This window comes from Megalobrama amblycephala, linkage group LG16 (genome assembly GCF_018812025.1).
Source record: "Megalobrama amblycephala isolate DHTTF-2021 linkage group LG16, ASM1881202v1, whole genome shotgun sequence".
Taxonomy (NCBI): Eukaryota; Metazoa; Chordata; class Actinopteri; order Cypriniformes; family Xenocyprididae; genus Megalobrama; species Megalobrama amblycephala.
The window spans coordinates 22,692,758-22,714,864 of NC_063059.1; the positions used below are offsets into that span (position 1 = coordinate 22,692,758).

Below are 22,107 nucleotides of genomic sequence, written 5' to 3' on the forward strand. Positions count from 1 at the left end.
CTGTGTGAACTTTGTTTATGCACTGTTTAAGGCAAGCGCGAGCTCTGTGGGCAGGGAGCGTGAGCATTTAAAGGGGCCGCAGCCTAAATCGGCTCATATTTTAATGATGCCCCAAAATAGGCAGTTAAAAAAATTAATAAAAAAAAAATCTATGGGGTATTTTGAGCTGAAACTTCACAGACACATTCAGGGGACACCTTAGACTTATATTACATCTTTTAAAAAGACGTTCTACGGCACCTTTAACTCCTCTTAGGCCACTTGTCTGATTTTCACCAATACTGAAGGTACAAAGCAGCTAGAGACAGTGCTGAAAAACAGTTATCAAAAGAACTTTGATTCATTGAAGCTTTGTAAAGATGTAAGTTAATTAATTGGAGAGGCAATGCCCCTTTTTACAGGTTTTAAATGCCCAAGCTTAACAAAACTTGACAAAGACAACAGGACATTCTGAGGATGCAAACCTAGTTTCATACAATTCTGCCAATAGTGCTACAACTAAAAACAATTATAACTCCATAACCGTATGATCCATGAAGTCGAAAATTGGTATAATGCATCTTATTTGGTGTATGTCCTAAAATATCCTCCAATATGACTTGGATACTTCAAAAAACATGGAAATTAACAATCAAAATTAACAATCAAAAATAACAGCAAATCTGAATAGAATACAGTTACAAAAATTTATATATTTGTACATTGTGTGAAAATCAATATATGTACCAAATTTTGTGAAAATCAGCCTCAAGGTGGCGCTATAAGTAACATTACAATTTAACAATTAAAGGATTAGTTTACTTTCAAATGAAAATTAGCCCAAGCTTTACTCACCCTCAAGCCATAGGTGTATATGACTTTCTTCTTTCTGATGAACACAATCAGAGATATATTAATAAATATCCTGATGCATCCGAGCTTTATAATGGCAGTGAGCAGGATCAACGAGTATGAGCTGAAGAAAATGCATCCATCCAAAGCAGAACGTACTCCACACGGCTCCGGGGGGTTAATAAAGGCCTTCTGAATTAAGTGAAGCGATGCGTTTGTCTAAAAAAATATCCATATTTAACAAGTTATGAAGTAAAATATCTAGCTTCCGCCAGACCGCCTTCCATATTCAAGTAACGAAGAAAGTGTAAACTGGCGTCGTGTCAATTACACTTTTTCCATAAGTTGAATAGGGAAAGCGTAGGACGTATAGCGTAAGCTTTTTGAACTGCAAGAGTTTTACATTTTCTTCGTTAGCTGAATACGGAAGGCGGTCTGGTGGAAGCTAGATATTTTACTTCATAACTTGTTAAATATGGATATTTTTCTTACACAAATGCATCGCTTCGCTTTCAGAAGGCCTTTATTAAACCCCTGGATCCCTGTGGAGTGCACTTTTATGATGGATAGATGTGAATGGAAACACTTTCTTCAACTCATACTCGTTGATCCCATTCACTGCCATCATAAAGCTTGGATGTGTCAGGATATTTATTAAATCATATACATATGATGGCTTGAGGAGCTTGGGCTAATTTTCATTTGAAAGTGAACTAATCCTTTAAAGGGATAGTTCACCCAAAAAGTGAGAATTCTGTCATTTACTCACCCTCAAGTTTTTCCAAACATGTATGAATTTCTTTCTTCTGCTTAACACAAAAGAAGATATTTTGAAGAATGTTCAGAAACCAGTTGATGGGCTCCATTGACTTCTATTTTTTTTTTTCCAAAGGAAGGCAATGTGTGAAATATTCCTTAAACTCCACAAAATAATCAAAATTCTTCTGAATTATTACTTATAAGCCCTAACTATAGAAAATCAAATTTTTATGATTATCTAAAATCTGCCATTTTAATTTATTAAAAAACCTACACCTTTTCAAACTCCTAGGCTTTCTGTCAAACTCTCACCAAACTTTAAACACATCATCTTTAGACCATGCTGGCAAAAAGCTATCAAATAAGCTATTTTAATAATAATAATAATAATAATAATCAACATTCTCATGACTCAATATGACCAAAATGTCATTCTGAGCAAACATGCTTAGTTTCATGAATTTCTTGAACAGCAAATTCTAAAGTGACCATATAAAAAAAAAATTATAAAAATATACAAGCATATTTTCTAATTTGTTAATGAATATGATCTATAAATCACATGAAGAGTTTAGGAATATATCTGTGAGTTGTGTATTAATCAGACGGTTATTTAAGAGGGCGCTACGCCTTTAAGAGTTTTCGAGCGCTGCCTGCGAAACTTTGGGAGCCCGTTGGACTGCTGCACTTTGGATAATGAAGGAAGTGACGAATCCGCAAGACTAGTAGAGAGAGGCAAAACTCCAGAGGAGAAAAACAGAAACCAAGATTGAAGTCAGCGTGAAGCGCAGTGTACTGAATGAACGCGAGCGTCAGCGGCAGGAGCACGAGTCGGCAAGAGATCCCGAATCAAAGTTCCCTCAATGAGAGAGAGGCGCGAGACGAGTGCAAACACCAGATTGATCCGTGTGTGACGCGGCTCTCTTAAATGTTTATTTACCAAACGTGAAAAGTCTCTGGACCTGTTTTAAAAGACTTTATGAATTCATTTGTATATCCAGCTTCCAAAAAATATGGATGAAGTTGTGAAAGTGGAGCGGCTGTGATGTTTTGAGGAGATAGCGGAGTCTTTCTGAAGAGTCTTGTGGAATGAGGCGAACCGCATCAGCGACTGTTACTCCAGTGGATTCTCCTTCTGAGCTCGGAGTTTGAGTTTTAGGATTATCTGGAATGTTTGCGAGGTGGATTTCACCGGGTTCAGTTCGGTTAACTGTGTTGGTTTGGCTGCTCACGCTGTCAGTAACTCTCGGGTCTGCTTCTGAGCTGAAGGTTAGGGTTCGTTTGGCCGATGGACAGATCACTGATGAACTTCTGGAAGCGGACAGTGAGAAAGACTCCATCACTGTGGAGTTTAAACAAGGAGATGGGACTCTTATAACTTTTGTGGCCGATTTCAAACAGGTAAGTTGAAAACTGTGGCCGGGATGTGTTTGTATAATCAGATTGTCACGTAATGTCACAGAAGTGTGTTGGAATGCTGGACTTTTTTCATGATTATTTTTCCCCCTCCATTCACAGTGGGTGAATGTCAATTCCTGCATTTAACATTTACATTTAACAGGCCTAAGTCTTATTATATTTAATGTTAAGAAACACTCTGAAAGACAAATTCTCTATTAATTGACAAACTTGGTAAACAAAAATGCTGTGTTCAATATCTTAAAATACTCTTAAAATTATTTTAAGAAGAAGTTGTGAATGTGATTTTGGAGTTCCTCAAAACTTTTGCACTTTTTTATACAGTTAAATTAATATTTGTTTAGTTGGCTGGCACTCTAATCCAAAGCAAATTACAGTGCGTTCAAGGTCGGCTATCTCCTTGACCTATTAGTTTGGATGATTTTACCTAATTTTCTAGCTTTACTAGAAACATTTTTAGTAAACGGTTACATTTAATTAGTTGGTTGGCGCTTCATTCCAAAGCAAATTACCGTCTATTCAAGGTGTCTCCACAAAACCCATGAGATTTGGATCCTTTTACCTACATTTCTAGCTTTACTACATTTGTCATTTACCAGATCATCTACAGTGATAAAGCCTCAAATTTTGGTGATAAACTTGTAATTTGAGAAGTGGTTACTTTTCCTTCCTCGTGCCATTAAAGACAGTGTCTCTGTGTTAAATCATCCACATTAGTGATGAACTTCTGACCTGAGGTCAGATTCTTTCACTGGTGATCATACCATCAGGATTAGCCGTGGCACTGTCACTGCCCTCATCCGCCTCAGTTCAGTCACGTCAGCAGCCCTCTGCCCCTCGCGTCCCCTGATCCTGCACAGACGTGGTCAGCGTGGGGGTTTGGATCACATTTGGGAAGGCTTGAACTTTTCCTTTCCTTCTTTTTATCAGTTCCACTGGCGGGCCTGTCTCCATTCTTCTCGCATGTGGTTCTCATCTTGTGTTTCCCCTGTATCTCAGGGATTTATGGAAAGTTGAATTAATGATGACTTCCAGCTGCTGTACTGGATTTACTACACTGAAAGGGCTTTAACAGGATGGAGGAAGACAAATATTCATTCATTAGGAATATTACTGAATGAAGTATGGTTATTCTGGCACCCTCCTAATCAGGTGCTAAGTGAACCCTCTGGATTTGATTTCCAAAGCTGTAGTGTTTTTCTTTTATTATCTTTTCTTTTCTACAAAGGCATTTGATGGCAGATTTGGCGTAGCATAGCTCTTTGTTTCTTTCATTTATCAGATTGAATGCTGCTTTGGTTTAGTTTTCTGTTGTTGCGGAATTTACATGGATGAAATGCCAACCTTGGCATATTTTAGACCAGATTCAGCAAATGAGTATTGTATTATTTATTTTTTACTTGCTTCTTTCTTACTTGGCTACACTTCATAATAATAATAAAAATGTTTCATTTGTTAAAGGGTTAGTTCACCCAAAAATGAAAATTCTTTCATTTATTACTCACTCTCATGCCGTTCCACACCCGTAAGACCTTCATTCATCTTCAGAACACAAATTAAGATATTTTTTGATAAAATCCAATGGCTCAGTGAGGCCTCCATTGACAGCAAATTAATTTACACTTTCAAACGCCCAGAAAGCTACTAAAGACATATTTAAAACAGGTCATGTGGCTACAGTGGTTCAACCTTAATGTTATGAAGTGATGAGAATACTTTTTGTGTGGCAAAAAAACAAAATAACGACTTTATTCAACAATATCTAGTGATGGGTGATTTCAAAACACTGATTCATGAAGCTCCGAAGCTTTACGAATCTTTTGTTTCGTATCAGTGGTTCGGAGCGTGTATCAAACTGCCAAAGTCACACGAACCATTGAAATTTTGAAACACTTATGATGTAACGAAGCCTCGTTTACTGAAATCACGTGACTTTAATGCTCTGAACCACTGATTCGAAATCAAAAAAAGATGTGACTTTGATGGCATAACTGGACCAACTAGTGGACTGATCTCGTTGCACAGCATCTGAAATCCTGTTTTGGTCATTCTGAAATGTCTGAGCAAAGTCTTTCGCATAAAAATAAGTCTACAGGCTTTCATAGACAACTTAGGAAGTCGAAGAAGGTCTTGTTTTTTTAAGTTTCATTACAAGCTCTTCGCACATTGGCAATGAAAAGTCGATTAATGCATGAAAATCCTGACATATAGGCCCTTTAATGGACCCGAGCTTATATGAACTAACAATGAACAGTTGTATTTTTATTAACTAACATTAACAAAGATTAATGAATACTGCAACAAATATATCGCTCATTTTTAGTTAATGTTATTTTATTTTATGCATTAACCCTTTTTTTTCCACTTATTGTACCACTTTTTTTTTTTTTAAGTATATATAAGTGTTTGTTTACATGGCATCATTAAGGGGTACTTTTAAGAATGGAAAGCTTCTGACAATTGCAAGTTATAATGTCAGAATTGCGGGATATAGCCCTAAACTCACAATTGCAAGAAAAAAAGTCAGAATTGTCACAAAGTCGCAATCACCTTTTTTTTTTTCTTTTTTTTATTCAGTTGCGGAAACAAGCTTTCCTACTCAGATACAGTTTACCCATCTCCACAGGTTATATAACAGTGTGTTGTTTTGTTAGTGTTCAGTTCCAGTTTCAATGGAAATCAGATGAGATGGGAATATCACGCAGATCTACAAGGAAATATGTCAGTGGTTGTGGCCATTTTTTTTTAAGCATACATTTTCATAATATAAAAAAAAGTATATCTAAATAACAGACTGGCCTTTTTTCCAGTTTGTGTGGAAAAAGTGTGGGCTCTATGAGGCTCTTTTACCATTTGGCCTACTTTGACTGTTTCAAGCTGCAGTAATTAGAGTAACACATCACAATCCAGCGGTGGCTGTTATGTGGAAGAGAAATCCTATGTGTGATCACATGAATCTTTCATCTCTAACACAAGCTTTTCTATTAAACAGTTCCGTTGTCTTTCTAGTTGTATTGTGTTTCTCAGCGCTCTGCCTCTGCCCATCGACAGCATATGCAATGGAGAAGATGAATTTCATATCAACTCGCATCTGATGCCAACCGAGGAGCCTCGCGGTCTGCTTTTATGCTCATCTCCCTATTGGGATATCTTTGACCTGCTTGGACACAAGCCAACCCTCCTCTTTACTTTGAAATGTTATCAGCCCATAACGTTTGAGCTAGCTGGAAACTTTATTGTGTTAGATTCAACTTTAGGGCAATCGTTTATTGTCACTTGTGTCAAGAACGTGTTGTGTTGGCTCTTGTATTAGCAACTCATCATAAGTTCAGTGGAATTTTGAAGTTGTTTCGCTTTTAAATTTGTCGTTTTGTCACTTGTGGGAACTTGTCTGTCTTTTATGTCCAAGTTTTTCAATCAGCGTGCTGGGTCTTTGGATGCCATCCAGTTGTGTGAACCTGCCCAGTCCAACCTGTTTCAAAATGTCCCACTGATTCTGAGACATGTGAAATGGAGGAAGTGACCTTAACTACACGCCGCACAGGCTTGAACAACCACTCTCATGATGACACAATATATGTCTAAAAGATTTATGTCAATATGAATGACAGACCACACCCGTTGTGTAGACTTTGCTGTTTTACATTACAATAAAGGAACTAATACGTTGCATGACTGGTGCAGTATAAATATTGCATTGCAGTGTTCTGGATTTAGAGATGATTTTATTCATCAGAACAACACATTTAAGAAAATGGGGGTTCTCACTGCACAAAAGAGGCTGCTTACAAAACTGTGTGTCGTGTATCTGATAACTACAGTTCAGTTCATGTTTTCATGATCAAGTGTGTCTGCAACAGGCAGGACATCTTTGGCGGCCCCTTGGCTAAAAGCTGATGTCTTTATTCAGGCAGATGTTGACCTTTTGAATGCTGCTGAGAAAGAAGAGGCCTCATTTACCCACAGACACTGTTATGCAAAGTGCTGAACCGTTCAATCAGTTGATCCAGAGCACATTCGAGCAGTGTTAATGTTAAAATATTTTGAGCACTGGGAAACAGAAATATGCTGATTTTTTTTTTTTTTAACCTTAATTTTCTTGCGCTTTCAAGTACAGCAGTCTTCTTTTAGCACAGCAGTCTTTTACTGTGTGTTGCGATTTGGTAAAACTCTTGATTGCAGAGCACAGATTGCATTAAAAAATCCCTGTGTGGACTGTCTTCATGTTTCATAAATCATCACAAGCAAATTTCATATCACTTTGATTGCTGAAGATTGCTTTCTTTGTAGCTTAGCTGCATATAGTGTACGTACATAATCAACGTGGTAATTTCTTCCTCAGTCACTGGTTTGAATGATACACAGGTTTACAACTTTTTGCCAGTGGCGGAAGAATTCAAACCATAAATATGTTATGTAATTTAAATATATATTATTTCTTTCGCTAAAAACATGAAGATGTGATTTTGTTCCTCATATTTCCATTTTGGTGGCTTATTGCAAGCAATATTCCATATTTTCCATTCTGAATGAACTTCTGGTTGCACATTTTTCACTGACTAAAAAGTGAGAGAACGTGAGCATCTCGACATATGTTTTACCATTTATATCACTTTGTTTTGAATCACTATTGAAGCATTAATCTTTCATTAATCATGTTATGTTCATAATAAAGTATGGGGAACAATTATCAGTTTTTAACTAGTTGCTTATTAGCCTGCATATTGGCTGTTTATTACTACTTATAAAGCACATATTAATGCCTTATTCTGCATGACCATATTCTATAAACCTTAATCCTACCCAATATCTGAACTTGAAGGATTAGTTTGGGTAAAAAATTACCCAAAACTCTCTCGTCCTTCACTGTCGTCGCTCCTCCTTTTATGCTTCCGGAGCTCCTCCGTGAGAAATTCGAGGCCGGTGCACCTCCCAGGTGAAGCTCATTAACTCTCGCGCCACCGGCCTCACGCCGTTCCCTCACGGCTCTCGCCCGCCCTGGTCGCCACATGTAGTTTCTGCCAGACCGCCTTCCATATTCAACTTACGAAGAAAGTGTAATGCCTCTCGCAGTTCAAAACACTTATGCTGTGTCCTACGCCTAAGAAAAATATCCATATTTAACAAGTTATAAAGTAAAATATCTAGCTTCCATATTCAACTTAGGAAGAAAGCGTAACTGATGTCGTGTCAGTTGAATACGGAAGCTAGATATTTTACTTTATAACTTGTTAAATATTGATATTTTTCTTACACAAATGCATTGCTTCACTTCAGAAGGCCTTTATTAACCCCCAGGAGCCGTGTGGAAGTATGTTTATGAAGGATGGAAGCACTTTCTTCAGCTCATACTCGTTGATCCTGCTCACTGCCATTATAAAGCTCGAATGCGTCAGGATATTTATTAATATAATTAAGTAAAGCTTGTGGCAATTTTCATTTTAAAGTGAACTAATCCTTTAACCACTTCAACAACTACCTATTAATAAGCAGTAAATTAGGAGTTTATTGAGGGAAAAGTCATAGTTAATAGTGAATATGTTCCCCACACTAAAGTGTTACCATACTCACCAAAGCTGTTTTTTTATTTGCCTTAGGCACTTGGTGAGTGTTATTTTGGACCCTGCTACCAGAATTAGTTTGCATAGTTAAACATCCTTTTTATCATTCAGGAAGAGCTGTTAAATCCACTCCAAAGTGACAGCCACATGAGAATAAATAACCCATGATCTGTTTGATTCATTGCTTTATGAATCAAGCCTTGGGTTACATCAGTTCTTCCTAAGTCAAACTTTCCGGTGAAAGACATTGTATAACCCAGGGTTGCATTTTTGTTTTCTTGATGAGGCATATCTTCATGGAAATGAGATGTACTTCCTCTTATAGTTTAAAGGAACAGCATGAATCGTCCCTGCTACGTTTGGGTCTTGTCTTTTCTTCTCCCACGCTCTGACGTCTCCCTCTGGGTCTTGTGCAATACCTTTGACTTGGTATGGGGTGTTGAAATATTGGCGTAATGTTTGTAAAGAGGCATCAGCTTCAAGATCTTGATTTATTATTAAACTCTTAAGCTTTTGTACCAAATCCAGATGTTTGGTTAGTTTTACGATGGTTGTGGAAGAAGTTAACAGCCAGTAGGAGGTAACGCCATGATCTTGACTAGAGCAGATGCCAGATGAGCATAAATCAGTGAGTGTGAAGCACAATCAGACAGCTGAAACAGGGTAAAGACGTCCCTACCCCGCTCAAGTTAGCCACATGCCAAATAGGAGTCAAAGGTCACACGGAGACAACCCGGTGGAAGCAATGGTCTTCCATTACCATAAGAGCCAAGTGCCTCTATTTTTGCTATGCTGTTTGGGTTTTGGTGTCATATTAAGAGGAAATCTACTTTAAGATGTTGCCAAAACAGAATTGCTTGTTTCCTTCTTCATTGACTTTTTAGTGCAATACATGTAATGTTTTTGTTCTTAAGTGTGTAAGACCTCAAATTCCTCTTGTACTTAACCACCACAGGCATTTCTCCCACGCTCTGTCTTTTGTCCGAGGTTGCTGTTCATCAGAGCGAAAGGTTAAATGCTGGCATGCACCTGTGCCTTTTCACCAGCCTTCTTATAAAACCAATTAAACATCTCTGCCGTCACATAACGAGCTGTAATCCAGCTAAACTGAAATTCTAGATAATAGCGTTTCCGTAATTTCTCCTTGAAGAGGAACCACATTTACCATAAACATTTTGCATATCTGTTTCTTCTGGAACATGTCTGCGTGCCTTGTTATTTGTTTGTATTAATCTTAGGCTAAATCTTTCCCCTAGTTACCTTTAACTGCTCGGGATGTTTGGTTATATGCAAAACCGTTGATCTTTGAAGTCTTGCCAATCTGGAATTTTGTTTCACAAGGGAAATTTCAAAGCATGCATACCTGCATTCTGACTCAGCCTTGATTATTTCTGTCTAGTGACTTGGCTTAAGGGAAAAGTCACCAAAAAATGAAAATTGTCACCACTTATGTCTCACCTCTCATGTCGTTCCAAACCTGTATGACTTAATTTCTTCTATGGAACAAAAAAGAAGATATTTTGAAGAGTGTTTCAACTGTTTTTGTCTATACAATGAAAGACAATGTGGTCCAAAACAACTTTGTTATTACTCATGCCTTGGAAATGTCTTGGAAACGTACTTTACTCAGTTCAGTACTGGCGAACATGCAGTTATGTGGTATTAAAAGGTTCTCAAGGGAGCTTTAAAGTTACCTTCAAATGTCTTTGCTATTAATACAGATATGTTGTGACTCAGGTAGCAGCAATAAACATGTCAACAGTTGAATGTGTGCTGTTGAATTTACTAAACTGCTGGTCCTCCAGAAAACTGTTTTAAAAAAGAGTGTTTATCACTAATATAGCACATAATGAATTGCATTAAGACAGATTTTCAAATATATGGTGCGTGAAACCTTGCATTTACCTACCCATGTTTCGGGCCTAAGGGTAAATGTTGTGGAATTTGGAGAAGGATCTCTAATATCTTTCATCTAATCAAATTAGTTCATAGATCTGTCTGTAGTTTACACACATTTTGAAATGCGAGTCAAAAGCTGCTAAGGGGTTATTGGATGTAATAAATCATGTAAAAATGTATCATCTTTTATTGGAAAATTAAACATTTTATCAAACTTTGATAATTGCCTTAATCTTTTAAACAACTGAGAAAATAGTATTCAGACTACATTTTATAAAAATCACCTATCTGTTTTATAATATATATTACATCAGCATACGAGAGTCAAATTAGACGACTACAGAGACTCACGATAACTCATTTAACAGTTAACAAAAAAAATAAAATAAAAAATGTAAATTTATTGAAAATATTCAAATCAGAATATGTCAGAATCAGAATGCGGAGTTTTTGCATAAAAATTGTCCGTCAAAACCAATACATGTTGAACGAAGTTCCTGATCATTCTGATTCAATTTCAGTAAGTGAAGAACAAATTTGTACTCATGTGAGTTATGTATTATGCACATTATCATCTCTGACAGACAGCAAGTTGAAGTCGCTCAGACCGCCATTTTCTCGGAAAGTGATGACGCATCCGGTAGTGTTTTCCAGGAAATGCATGTACTTGCTGGACCTCTGCTTCTGTTAAATACTACCGTGTATTGTGCACGTTATTTTTGATGGACGTATAAGGTCCGTGAGGGGTGAACTATGAGACTTTCGAAATTATTTTTGCGTAGTTCATTACACATATTTTACGGAATGAAGTTTATTTTGTGGCTTAAATAAATTGCATTTTACTCAGAGACATGTTTGGCTTGTCAAAAATGATACATTTAGCTGTTGCTTTTCAAAGTTAAGTTCATTTTTTACCAGGAAAGGAGTGGTTTTGATGCACAAGTTGTTTTTATTGTCTCTTAAAGGTGCCATCGAATTGAAAATTGAATTTACCTCGGCATAGTTGAATAACAAGAGTTCAGTACATGGAGATGACATACAGTGAGTCTCAAACACCGTTGTTTCCTCCTTCTTATATAAATCTCATTTGTTTAAAAGACCTCCGAAGAACAGACGAATCTCAACATAACACCGACTGTTACGTAACAGTTGGGGTGAACGCCCCAATATTTGCATAATGCCAGCCCATGTTCCCAACATTATGAAAGGCATTACGCAAGGGCAGCCAGTATTAACGTCTGGATGTGCACAGCTGGATCATCAGACTAGGTAAGCAAGCAAGGACAACAGAAAAAAAAAAGGCAGATGGAGCAATAATAACTGACATGATTCATGATAACATGAAATTTTTAGTGATATTTGTAAATTGTCTTTCTAAATGTTTCGTTAGCATGTTGCTAATGTACTGTTAAATGTGGTTAAAGTTACCATCGTTTATTACTGTATTCACGGAGACAAGAGCCGTCGCTATTTTCATTTTTAAACACTTGCAGTCTGTATAATGCATAAACACAACTTCATTCTTTATAAATCTCTCCAACAGTGTAGCATTAGCCGTTAGCCACGGATCACAGCCTCAAACTCATTCAGAATCAATGTAAACATCAAAATAAACACTGTACTTACACGATTAGACATGCTGCATGACGAACACTTTGTAAAGATCCATTTTGAGGGTTATATTAGCTGTGTGAACTTTATGCAGTGATAGAGTCGAGAGCTTGGGAGGGGGCAGAGAGTGTGCGATTTAAAGGGTCCGCAGCATGAATCGGCGCATTTCTAATGATGCCTCAAAATAGGCAGTTAAAAAAATGAATTAAAAAAAATCTATGGGGTATTTTGAGCTGCAACTTCACAGACACATTCAGGGGACACCTTAGACTTATATTACATCTTGTAAAAAAACGTTTGATGCCACCTTTAAAACAAAAATCTTTTATTTAAACCCATGAAAATGCTGATCCTGTTTTAAATAGTGAAAAATAAACTTTTTTAAACTGTTGTTCCATTATTTCCCCTTAGAAGATTTTTGACTTTGAGATGGTAATGCAGATGTTAATAATGCATGTAATGTGAAATCTTAAAGTAGATACCCTCTTGTTTTGCACAACATTTAGTTTTCTCATTTCTCTTGTGTAATTCGTGTTTATGTTTTGTGCAGAACAAAGTTTTTTTTAATGACAACGTGCATTATATTGCAAACAGGGATCTTAAGCAATTCCACTTAAGACCTCTTGGGTAGATAATATTCATGCCAGTTGTTACAGAAGAAAGCACTCGCAAACATAAAGCAACCATCTTTATTGTGGCAGAACAAAGAGCATGTTTTTGACATGTTTTTTAAAATCATTCATCAATGTCATTGCATAGTAGTGTGGCACAATTAACAAAAATACATTTTATTGCTTCTGTCGTATAGTTGCTCGTCTCTAGAGATGAATTTAGAGGGTGTTTTATGTTTGAGACACAAACAAACATGAAGTTGGAAGGCTAGTGTTATATAAACTACCACAATTTCAAATCCAAGCAGCGATCGCTTGAGTTCAAAAACTTCCAAAACAAAGCATAAAGCAACGAGAAATTATGAGCTTCCCGTCTTGTAGTGTGCACTTGGCTTTAGTTATGTTAAAGAGACCATTCACCCAATCACATAAATTCATTATGTACTCACCCTTATGTCATTCCAATTCTGTTTGACTTTATTCTGTGGAACACAAAGCAAGATATTTCTAAAAAGAAAAATGTTGTTTTGGACTCCACTGACTTTCATAGGATGGAAAAAGTTTCAAAATATCTTTGGTACAGCAAGAACACAAGCCAACCTTTCATCTATGACTTTATTGTTCTTGATAATAAATCAACATCGGCTACGTCTGATTTTTATGGCATAAGCAACATTTGGAACTGACTGTGAAAGCATTGCCAGACTTTGCGATGATGCCACTGTCAGACGTCAACAGCATAGACCAAACAAACACGCCATGATCCTGCAGCAGGAAGCAGGACCAGGAGCAGAAGCTAATGTTTGCTTTGACTTCAGAGATATATTTCTTCAGGACTGTCAAAATAAACTCTTCTGCACTAAGATTTATGTTTAGTCTCTAATCTGGTCATTTGGCGGACCTGGGCAAGGTTGGAGGTTGAATGAATGAAGAACTGAGCTGAGGATCTACATGACTGAAGTATTTACTCACAAACCCGGCTTAGACATGTTCCTGCATGGAGGGGGTCAAACAGAGAATTGTAACAGGACCCCAGAGGAAAGCGAAAGAGATACTCACCTCAGATAATGAAAGAGGAAATTGCAGAGCAAAGAAGATAAAGAATAGTTGTGAAGAGAAATCAATGATTGAGCTACTGATATCATCAGCTTGCATCAGAAGATGTGAGTGGTTTACCTGTACAGTGTCAGCTCGCAGGGTTTCTCCCTGTCGTCATCAAGGTGTTTGCAAAGCAGTGACGCCAGCACTTCCCTGTAATTAAATTGAGTGCCTAGAGCAGTTGCCCCCCCTCACCCCTCTCTCAATTCCTTAAACCAAACCGACTTTCTGCCGACTGGGAGGTCCTTCTAGTGCCAGAGCTTAAAATAACAACTGCCGGCTCACTCCCCCCCTCTTGTGTTTGCTGATTGTTCTGTCACCCATGCGGTAATTCCACCAGGTCTGCCTCCTCCGTCAGTTTAATTACGTTCCTGCTGCTTCGTCCTCTGAAGAGCTTCCATGCTGAACAGTTCTTCATTGCGCTATAGTCTTAAGTTATTATTGGATGTCTGTCATTACATGTACTGATTTACAGATTGGGATTTGTGTACTTATTACTTGTTCATTTTGTAAAGTGTCTATGTAAACGTAGTCTCACGTAGCCAGAACTTCAGACTGACGGCGGATGGTCTGGACTCTATCGCACATTGCATTGGCCAAGGATTACCCAAGAGGACGTTTGACTGACATGTAACGCAACCAATCATAGTTCGTTTGGTTCCACGTCATTTTAGGGGGCGTGAAAATAATATAAAGTCGATGTCCCTACAATAACAGACCGGTGTGCATCAAATAAATTATATATTTTAAGAACGTTGTGCAAGTTTACTGCAACAATGGAGTCGTGAACTTTACATACTTTTGAAAATTCAGCGTTAAGTTGATCCTGGTAAGCGCTCATTGTTACAGTTGTAAACACAACGGCGTTCTTCTTCCACGAGGGGGTTTGGCGTCAAGGCATTTGTTTCCAGGTGGACCATTAAAGAACATGACACACACGTCTCCCGGACATCCTCCAGAATTCAGCCAACCAGGTGACGACTTCGAAAATCCTGAAGTGTTTCATATGCATCAGACGTTCAGCCAACGGTCCGTGGGTGTGACGTCTGAGGCTGAGACTAATGTAAATGTAATGTAATGTCTATTGTGAACATAAATAAGAGATGCTAGTACATAGTAGTTGCTAGTACCTAGCATTTTGAGCACTGTTGAGCGGATTCTTTAACACCTCTGATTGGCCATTGTGTTTATGCACTCAACAGATATGTCTGTGATTTGCTATAATGATCAACGCTTCAAAAACTTGTAAATAGACATCTTTTATGCTCTTCATTGAGCACTTACACAGATACACATGGGAGCGTTTGAAAGCGGGCATCTATCATCGGATCCCTGTTGAACGCGTGAATGCAATGGCCAATCAGAGGTGTTTAAGAATCTGCTCAACAGTGCTCAAAGGAAATGCTTGGGGCAAATGTTGGTATCGTCACATTTTTTTAAATTTTAGTACCAACTTGGTACCGAAGTCAGTACTTTTGACAACTCTAGTACATATTATATATGGTAGTACTTGAACCACTTATTGTTACTTTTCCTAGAAAAGTCTTAGCCTAAATGAGGTGAAGCATTGGGAAAATACACTACCGATTTTTTTGTAATGTCTCTTATGTCCAAACATTTGCTTTGATGCTTTGAACAAAAATACAGTTAAAACAGTAATATTGTGAGATGTTGTAATTTACATGGCACCAGTGTTACTGGCCCCAAATGTTCTTGTATTTATTTGTCAATATGTAAAGTGATTTATTTATACTTTTTTTTGTCTTTCTTTTATTTTTAAATACCACTCCTAGTCCTCCATTAAAATCAGTTAATTTCTTCTCAAATTTTTACAATGTTTTTGTAAGAAAAACGCTTTTCATTTGGATTGGAAAGAAATCACAAAAGGCAATCACAAAAACATTAATCCGGACACATTTGAAAATGGCATTTTCATTTTAAAATGCTAAATTCGCCTTGAGATGATACAGATGGAACAGACAATCAAGTTCTCATTATTCTTCTGGCAGGATTTTTTTTAGTTTAGTATCTCACCATTCACTGATGCATTCAGGTCGCACTCAATTACCATTATATGTTTGGTCTAAAACTCCGCTGCCCTCATGTTTTCAGCAAATCTGAATATATTTATTCATCTTTACAGGACTGTGATATGAAGAGTGTACAAAATAACAATGTGAAAGTGAATAGCACATAACGGGCACAATACTGGGTAAAAACAGATATCGGTACAATATGCGTTACATGACTAAACCTGTCATCATTTTTGAAAGCTTCTGTTTTCACAGAAGGCCAAAAGGGAGAGAAAAAGATGCGTTTTCAAACTAAAAAGTATTAGTGTGGACAAGATCGAAGTTTGTCTGCAGAACTGAATTGACCTCCTCAGGGAAAACTATACAAATAAGAGAGCATTGTAATTCAAGTAGAATATTAGAGGAGGTGAATGATTCTTGGCTGTCTATCTGTCACAGGCTCAGTGAGACTGCAGTTTGGGGGTTGACCAACTCTGGAAACCAGATGGAAGGTTCTAGAAAGAGAATGAGATGAGAGCTCCAAAGCTAACAAAGACAGCTTTGGCTTGTTTATTTTGATTGTTTGAGAAAACCTCCTACTTTGCAAATGAAACCCTGAAAGCTTGCTCCCTTCTGTCTGCTCGGTGCTCGATACCTTACTGTGAAAAACAAGAGGAGGAGGAGGAGGGAGTGAGGAGAATGTGTGTGTCTTCTGCTGGCAGAGTCATGAGGATGCCAGAGCAAGGAGAAGCTGATGAATGGGTACACAGGTTAATGGCCCTGCTCTCCTCTCTGGGGTTTCCCATAATGCCTTTACATGGAAGTCTTTATGGGCACGGGGGCACTGCCAGATATTTGGTCTGGTTGCTAACAGCAACTCAGTCATGTGCTGAAATATACAGTGTGTCTCTGTTGTTCTGGGCTGAAACGCTATAAAATGTTGTAATGAGGATCTGACTATAAGCTTGAAGGTTGACGGCTGACATTCAAATACTAAAAAGCCAGAATTTAGGAGCCCAAATGAATAAAATTGATGTGTATTTGATAGGGCTGGGATCTCATATGAGTGACAGGGTGTCCCGCCCTCGTGCTAGTAAACGTCGTCAGAGAAGAGATGTCACCGCAAGAGGGAGGGGAAGTTATTTTGATTAAAGGTTACAAGGGCAGTTGAATTTTTTTTAAAAATAATTGTGTGCACGAAGAAATCATTTATAATATACACTGAAGTATTCCATAAAAAATAAGAGTTGTACATTTTGATTTCGTGGTCACTTTAATAATCCCAATTATTTTATTTTATTAAAAAAAATTATAATCGGAATTATTATTCACAATTGTTTTCATTTGCAAATTATTATTTTTTTTTATAATTTCTTTTATAATTAGTAGAGATGCACCGATGCTACATTTCTCCACCGATACAACAGCCGATTATTCAAAATATCTACCGATAATTTGATTTTTATTAAGGAAAAAAATCTCTCCCAAATGATTCAGATGATTATGCTTAAATAATCGAGAGAATCAGAAATCGTGATCACAATTCATATATGATTAATCATGCAGCCCTAGTATTTGATGCCATACAAGTCTCCAACTCAAAGAGTTCAGTATTTGTAGTTATAATGTAACATTATGTCTTAAGGAGTGGCACAATTTAACGATGACTGCATGTTTTTCTTCTCAGGATGTGAAGATCTTCCGGGCGCTGATCCTGGGAGAACTGGAGAGAGGGCAGAGCCAGTACCAGGCGCTCTGCTTCATCACAAGACTCAACCACAATGAGATCATCCCCAGCGAGTCCATGGCCAGACTGCGACAGGTCAGTCTGCTGCTCCCAGGCTCCCTCGGTGGCTGATGACGGGGCAGGGAGAAGTCATTGGGGTGGAAAGTTTGGGAGTGAGGGAGCAGATCCGGGGTGTTAGAGTTGAGCTCATGGGTTAACTGTGTTGCATAGGAGTGTGATGTTTTAAATTTGAGATCTCCGAGGAAAAAGGCTGTAAAAGGCCTTTGATGAGTAGTTCCTGGGAGGGCGGCCAAGGTCCTAAATGTGTGAAAATTAAAGGTGCGATAAAAGACTGGAAACATCTAGCTTTAAAGAATGACAGAAGTAATACTAAAAATCTTTCTTTTATATTTTGCAGAAAAATCCCCAGGCCATCCGCACAGCAGAAGAGAAGAGAAGCACGGAGATGCTGAGCATGAACGTAGCGGTCAATTTGACACGAACGTGGCAGCTGAGTGCCCACATCCATAACATGTGCAGTGTGGCCCGGGAGGCCGTGTACACGCGTGAGGCTGATGTCAGACACTGGCTGGACAGAGGCAAGCATGCTTACTGAGATCCCTTAATTACACCCTTCCAAACCCAGCACACTTAAATATAACGCTGACATTGTGTTCTTCACATCTTAACCCTCTATAGCCTGATTGGGAACACTTTACAATAAGGTTCATTTATTAATGTTAGTTAATGTATTAACTAACATGAACTAACCATGAGCAATATCCCATATATATATATATATATATATATATATATATATATATAAAATATACCAGTGCTTCCCACACATAGACTTTACTTGGGCGGGCCGTCCACGTATAATAACGGCCGCCCAAGTATATTCGGAGACACATTTTTGCTTTTATTATTTTTATCCTCTTATACTTTTATATCCGCCCAAGATAATGAAACCATCCGCGATCGATAAACTAGTTGTTTCGTACCTGCTCTTTATGTGTGCGTCAGAACTGTTTACTCCCGCTAGCATTCCCACGGGTGCTGCATGTTGCAAAGTCACAAGGCGGCGCTGTTGCGAGTTCTACAAGCTCGCGCAACAGTGCCTCAGACTGCTTCAAAGTGATTCTCAATCAATGAAAAGTGCAGATTTATGCCAAGCGATTGCTAATGAACTCAAGTTGATGAATTATTACAAAGTCTACTTCATGGCCTTTATATAAAATATTTTAGACGATTGTAAGAATCTGAAGGATCAGCCTGCAATAGATCAGACATTTCAAAATAAGAGTCCCGGTGTATTTCGGGCTTGTTTATAATTAAAAGTCACACGCTAAGTTTTTTCTTTTTCTTTTGGGCATTATTGGTATTTTGGTTACACAATAAATTGTATTTAATTTGATTTCCATTTAATTCATAGTAAATTATTGTAGTCTCCCCCACAGGAAGAAAAGACTAAGAACATTATTTGACACATATATTATTCATTTTATAAATTTTACTAGTAAAATCTGTGTCCCATTCACTGAGAGAGACACTATATGACAGCAAGGAGAACATACGAAAAGGTGAACCATTTAAATGCTGTAATTTTGCATAATTTACAATGCATAATAATGCATAATATTAGTATGTAATTAAATGTAATATGCCATGTAATTAAAATTAATTTCAATAAATAAAAATACTGTTAAAAATCACACATTATTTGTTTGTCACATGTAGAAGACGATTTTTTTGCTGTGGGTAATAGGAGGATTTTTCGCCCGGCTAGTATATTTCAAACCTGTGGGAAGCACTATATATATATATATATATATATATATATATATATATATATATATATATATATATCTGTATTTATACAACCGTTCTTTCTAGTTTTTGAATCTGATTGGCTGAGAGCTGTGCGATATTCTCCCAGTATCAGTGCTGGTACCGTTTCACCATTTGTATCACTCTGCTTGAAGCGACTGTCATGACAGTCAAGCAAATCCACCATATTTTTTTTAATAATATTTGATTCATATGTGACTGTGGGAAATCCCCTTAACTTTAAAAGGACAAAGATATCGCTTTCCTCAGTGGATATTCAAACGGATTTTTTAAATAATAGATTTAATATTATGGACAATATTATACACTTGTTCAGATGATCTCTCTCTCATAATTCCATAATACTCTACATAATACAGTAGGCTTCAGTGAAACGACTCAACGTTCCTTCGTTACTAGTTCTAAAGTGGCGTTTTAGAATGAGTAACAGAGGCTTGGGCTCAACTGTTAAACTGTCAACTTGAGATTTGAATCCATGGCGGAAGGAAGTAGTTCTGCACAAAATAGGGTTTTTAAAGACACTCTGTTGTTGTTATTATTTATTCATACACTTGTGCCGTCGAACTGTTGTATAAACACAATGTCACACTCGTAGCCATGCGATACGGTTGTATATCAGCATGACTGTGACTACCTACTGCCCTCTGCCGCCAGATATTGCTCATATATAGACTGGGAACTGTTCCACATCAAATGTGAACATTTTGGGGAGAAGGATCTGTAGTAAATCTAGTTTATTGTAGTCAGAACTTGTACAGATGCATTACTGTTTTAACTGGAACACCTCACTGACCTACATTGCTTGAAGCACAATGATCGTTAACTATAATAAACGATTTTTCCGATTCTTCAGGCGTCGAGGGTTCCATGTTCGAGCCTCAAGCAGTGGAGGCGCCAGGTCTGCAGAGCTGCGGGACAGTGAAGGACCTGTGGCAGCCTTGCTCCTGTAGCTACAACCTCAGACTGGAATGGTACCCCTGCCTGCTAAAGTACTGTCGCAACAGGGACGTCTCCGGCAGGGGCAGCCCGTATAAATGTGGCATCAAAAGCTGCAGCAAAGGCTACCAGTTTACTTACTATGTACCGCACAAACAGCTGTGCCTGTGGGAGGAAGAGACCTAGAACCACATATGCTTCTACAAAAACATATTTAATGTGAGCTTTGAGGTTTCGCTCACCTCCAAGCCTTTAGACTCGTGCCTTCTGCGCAGAAGAAGTTATGCTGGATGGGTGTGGATGGAGTGTGATTTGAGCTAATTTAGTTTTTCCAGAGCAGTTGGCCACATCTTTGAGCTGTCGACTGTGCATTTAAGCTGGTCAGTAGTTTTAAAGCTCTTACCAGCACTGTGGAATGAGTATCTTTTGAGTCTTCACATGCAGACCCAAGTGAGCAACCTGTGAATTAGTCAGAGTATAACAAAATCTTAAAATTAGCTGGATCTCGTCAGGTTGCCAATTTTCATTTTTTTCTGAAGCTGGTATTATTTATTTTGCAGTGGGAAATGATTAAAAACACTTAAGCACAGCGCACATATTCAGAGAAAATGCCTTTTTCTCTCTTTTTTTTTAAGTTTTTTTTTTTTTTCAAGTTCTGTATTTTGACTGTTAGATTTAAAGCACTGTATTAAGTTAATGGTGGACGTAGACATGCTTTGATTAATGTTGGTACAGACAAAAAACGATACAGAGTCATTCTCCAAATGATTCAAACAGATTCAATCATGTGAATTTGCTCACCTCAAGTCTTAATGCTGGCAACAATTTGGGTTTATCATCTTCATAAGGATGGAATTGTATTTTATTGCATTGCACAACAGTATCATTTAAGGTCCAGTTGGATCATTATTAACTTATAGTTTGAAGTATGGACATAAGTTGGGAGCAGTCAACGCTGCAAAAGTAACATGGGAAACCAAAGTAATGTATTTTCTGAAAACAGAGGGAGAGAAAGTGAGAGAACAGACTGATGAAATCCTGCTCAGATTGTTGCTACTGTCCATCCAACACTGCCATCTTCTGGTTATGGAACATTACTGTCACTCAGGCGCCTCCTATCAATATGACCTCAGTACATCAACAGAGCTGTGAAACCATTACAAATATGGATTCACATCCTTTTGTGTGGTATCAAATGTCCTTGAAGATTTCAGCGCTTCAGAAGTCACTTCAGTTTTCAATAGGACCAAATCCACAGACTAAGCTCTAATCATGAAGAAGAGAAACAGTTATTGTTTCACATTTTACTACATTCACCTTCAACTCATTACTCTTACTATGCGAATGTTCACTTTTAATATACACATCTGACTCTGTTGTAGTTCATTGTACTAAAATGTTTATACTGATTTATTTAATTTTGTTTTGTTTTTTTCAGAGAGTTAAAGTGTTATGTTAAAAGTGTTGTTTGAGATTACACCTCCCCAACCGACAGCTTTTGTCTGGGATTCAAGTGCCTTGGTGATTCAGTGTTTACTGATTCTTTTTGAGGATAAAGCTGTTATGAATAAAGTACAAAAACTATTTTCCTATGAAAATGAATATGAACATTATATGAAGTAACTTTAAATAAAAGCTCTTTTAGCAAAGTGTCATATAACCTGTCGCTTTTTACTTTTAGAAAAGCAAAATTGTTTTTAAATGCGTAATTCAGCCAAACAGTTATAATATTTCGCAATATTGCTGTTTCTACTGTATTTTTACTGTAAAAAAAAAAAAACAGCAGCCTTGGT

At 37.6% G+C, this 22,107-nt stretch overlaps 1 protein-coding gene across 1 annotated transcript; it reads left to right on the forward strand.

Annotated features, from left to right (window-relative positions):
• The first annotated feature begins 2,236 nt into the window (after positions 1 to 2,236).
• On the forward strand, positions 2,237 to 21,963 carry oafa (OAF homolog a (Drosophila)). Its single transcript, XM_048160837.1, has 4 exons — positions 2,237 to 2,991; positions 17,489 to 17,623; positions 17,946 to 18,126; positions 20,232 to 21,963. Exons 1-4 carry the CDS (start codon positions 2,761 to 2,763, stop codon positions 20,498 to 20,500), a joined length of 816 nt encoding a protein of 271 aa, XP_048016794.1. The 5' UTR covers positions 2,237 to 2,760; the 3' UTR covers positions 20,501 to 21,963.
• The last annotated feature ends 144 nt before the right edge of the window (positions 21,964 to 22,107 follow it).

What these genes read in the sequence shown, in the direction of transcription:
- oafa (XM_048160837.1), top strand. Translation starts at nt 2,761, where the DNA reads ATGTTTGCGAGGTGGATTTCACCGGGTTCAGTTCGGTTAACTGTGTTG. An exon ending in CCATGGCCAGACTGCGACAG is followed by an intron (nt 17,624 to 17,945) that starts GTCAGTCTGCTG and finishes TATATTTTGCAG; the next exon opens with AAAAATCCCCAGGCCATCCG. An exon ending in CAGACACTGGCTGGACAGAG is followed by an intron (nt 18,127 to 20,231) that starts GCAAGCATGCTT and finishes CCGATTCTTCAG; the next exon opens with GCGTCGAGGGTTCCATGTTC.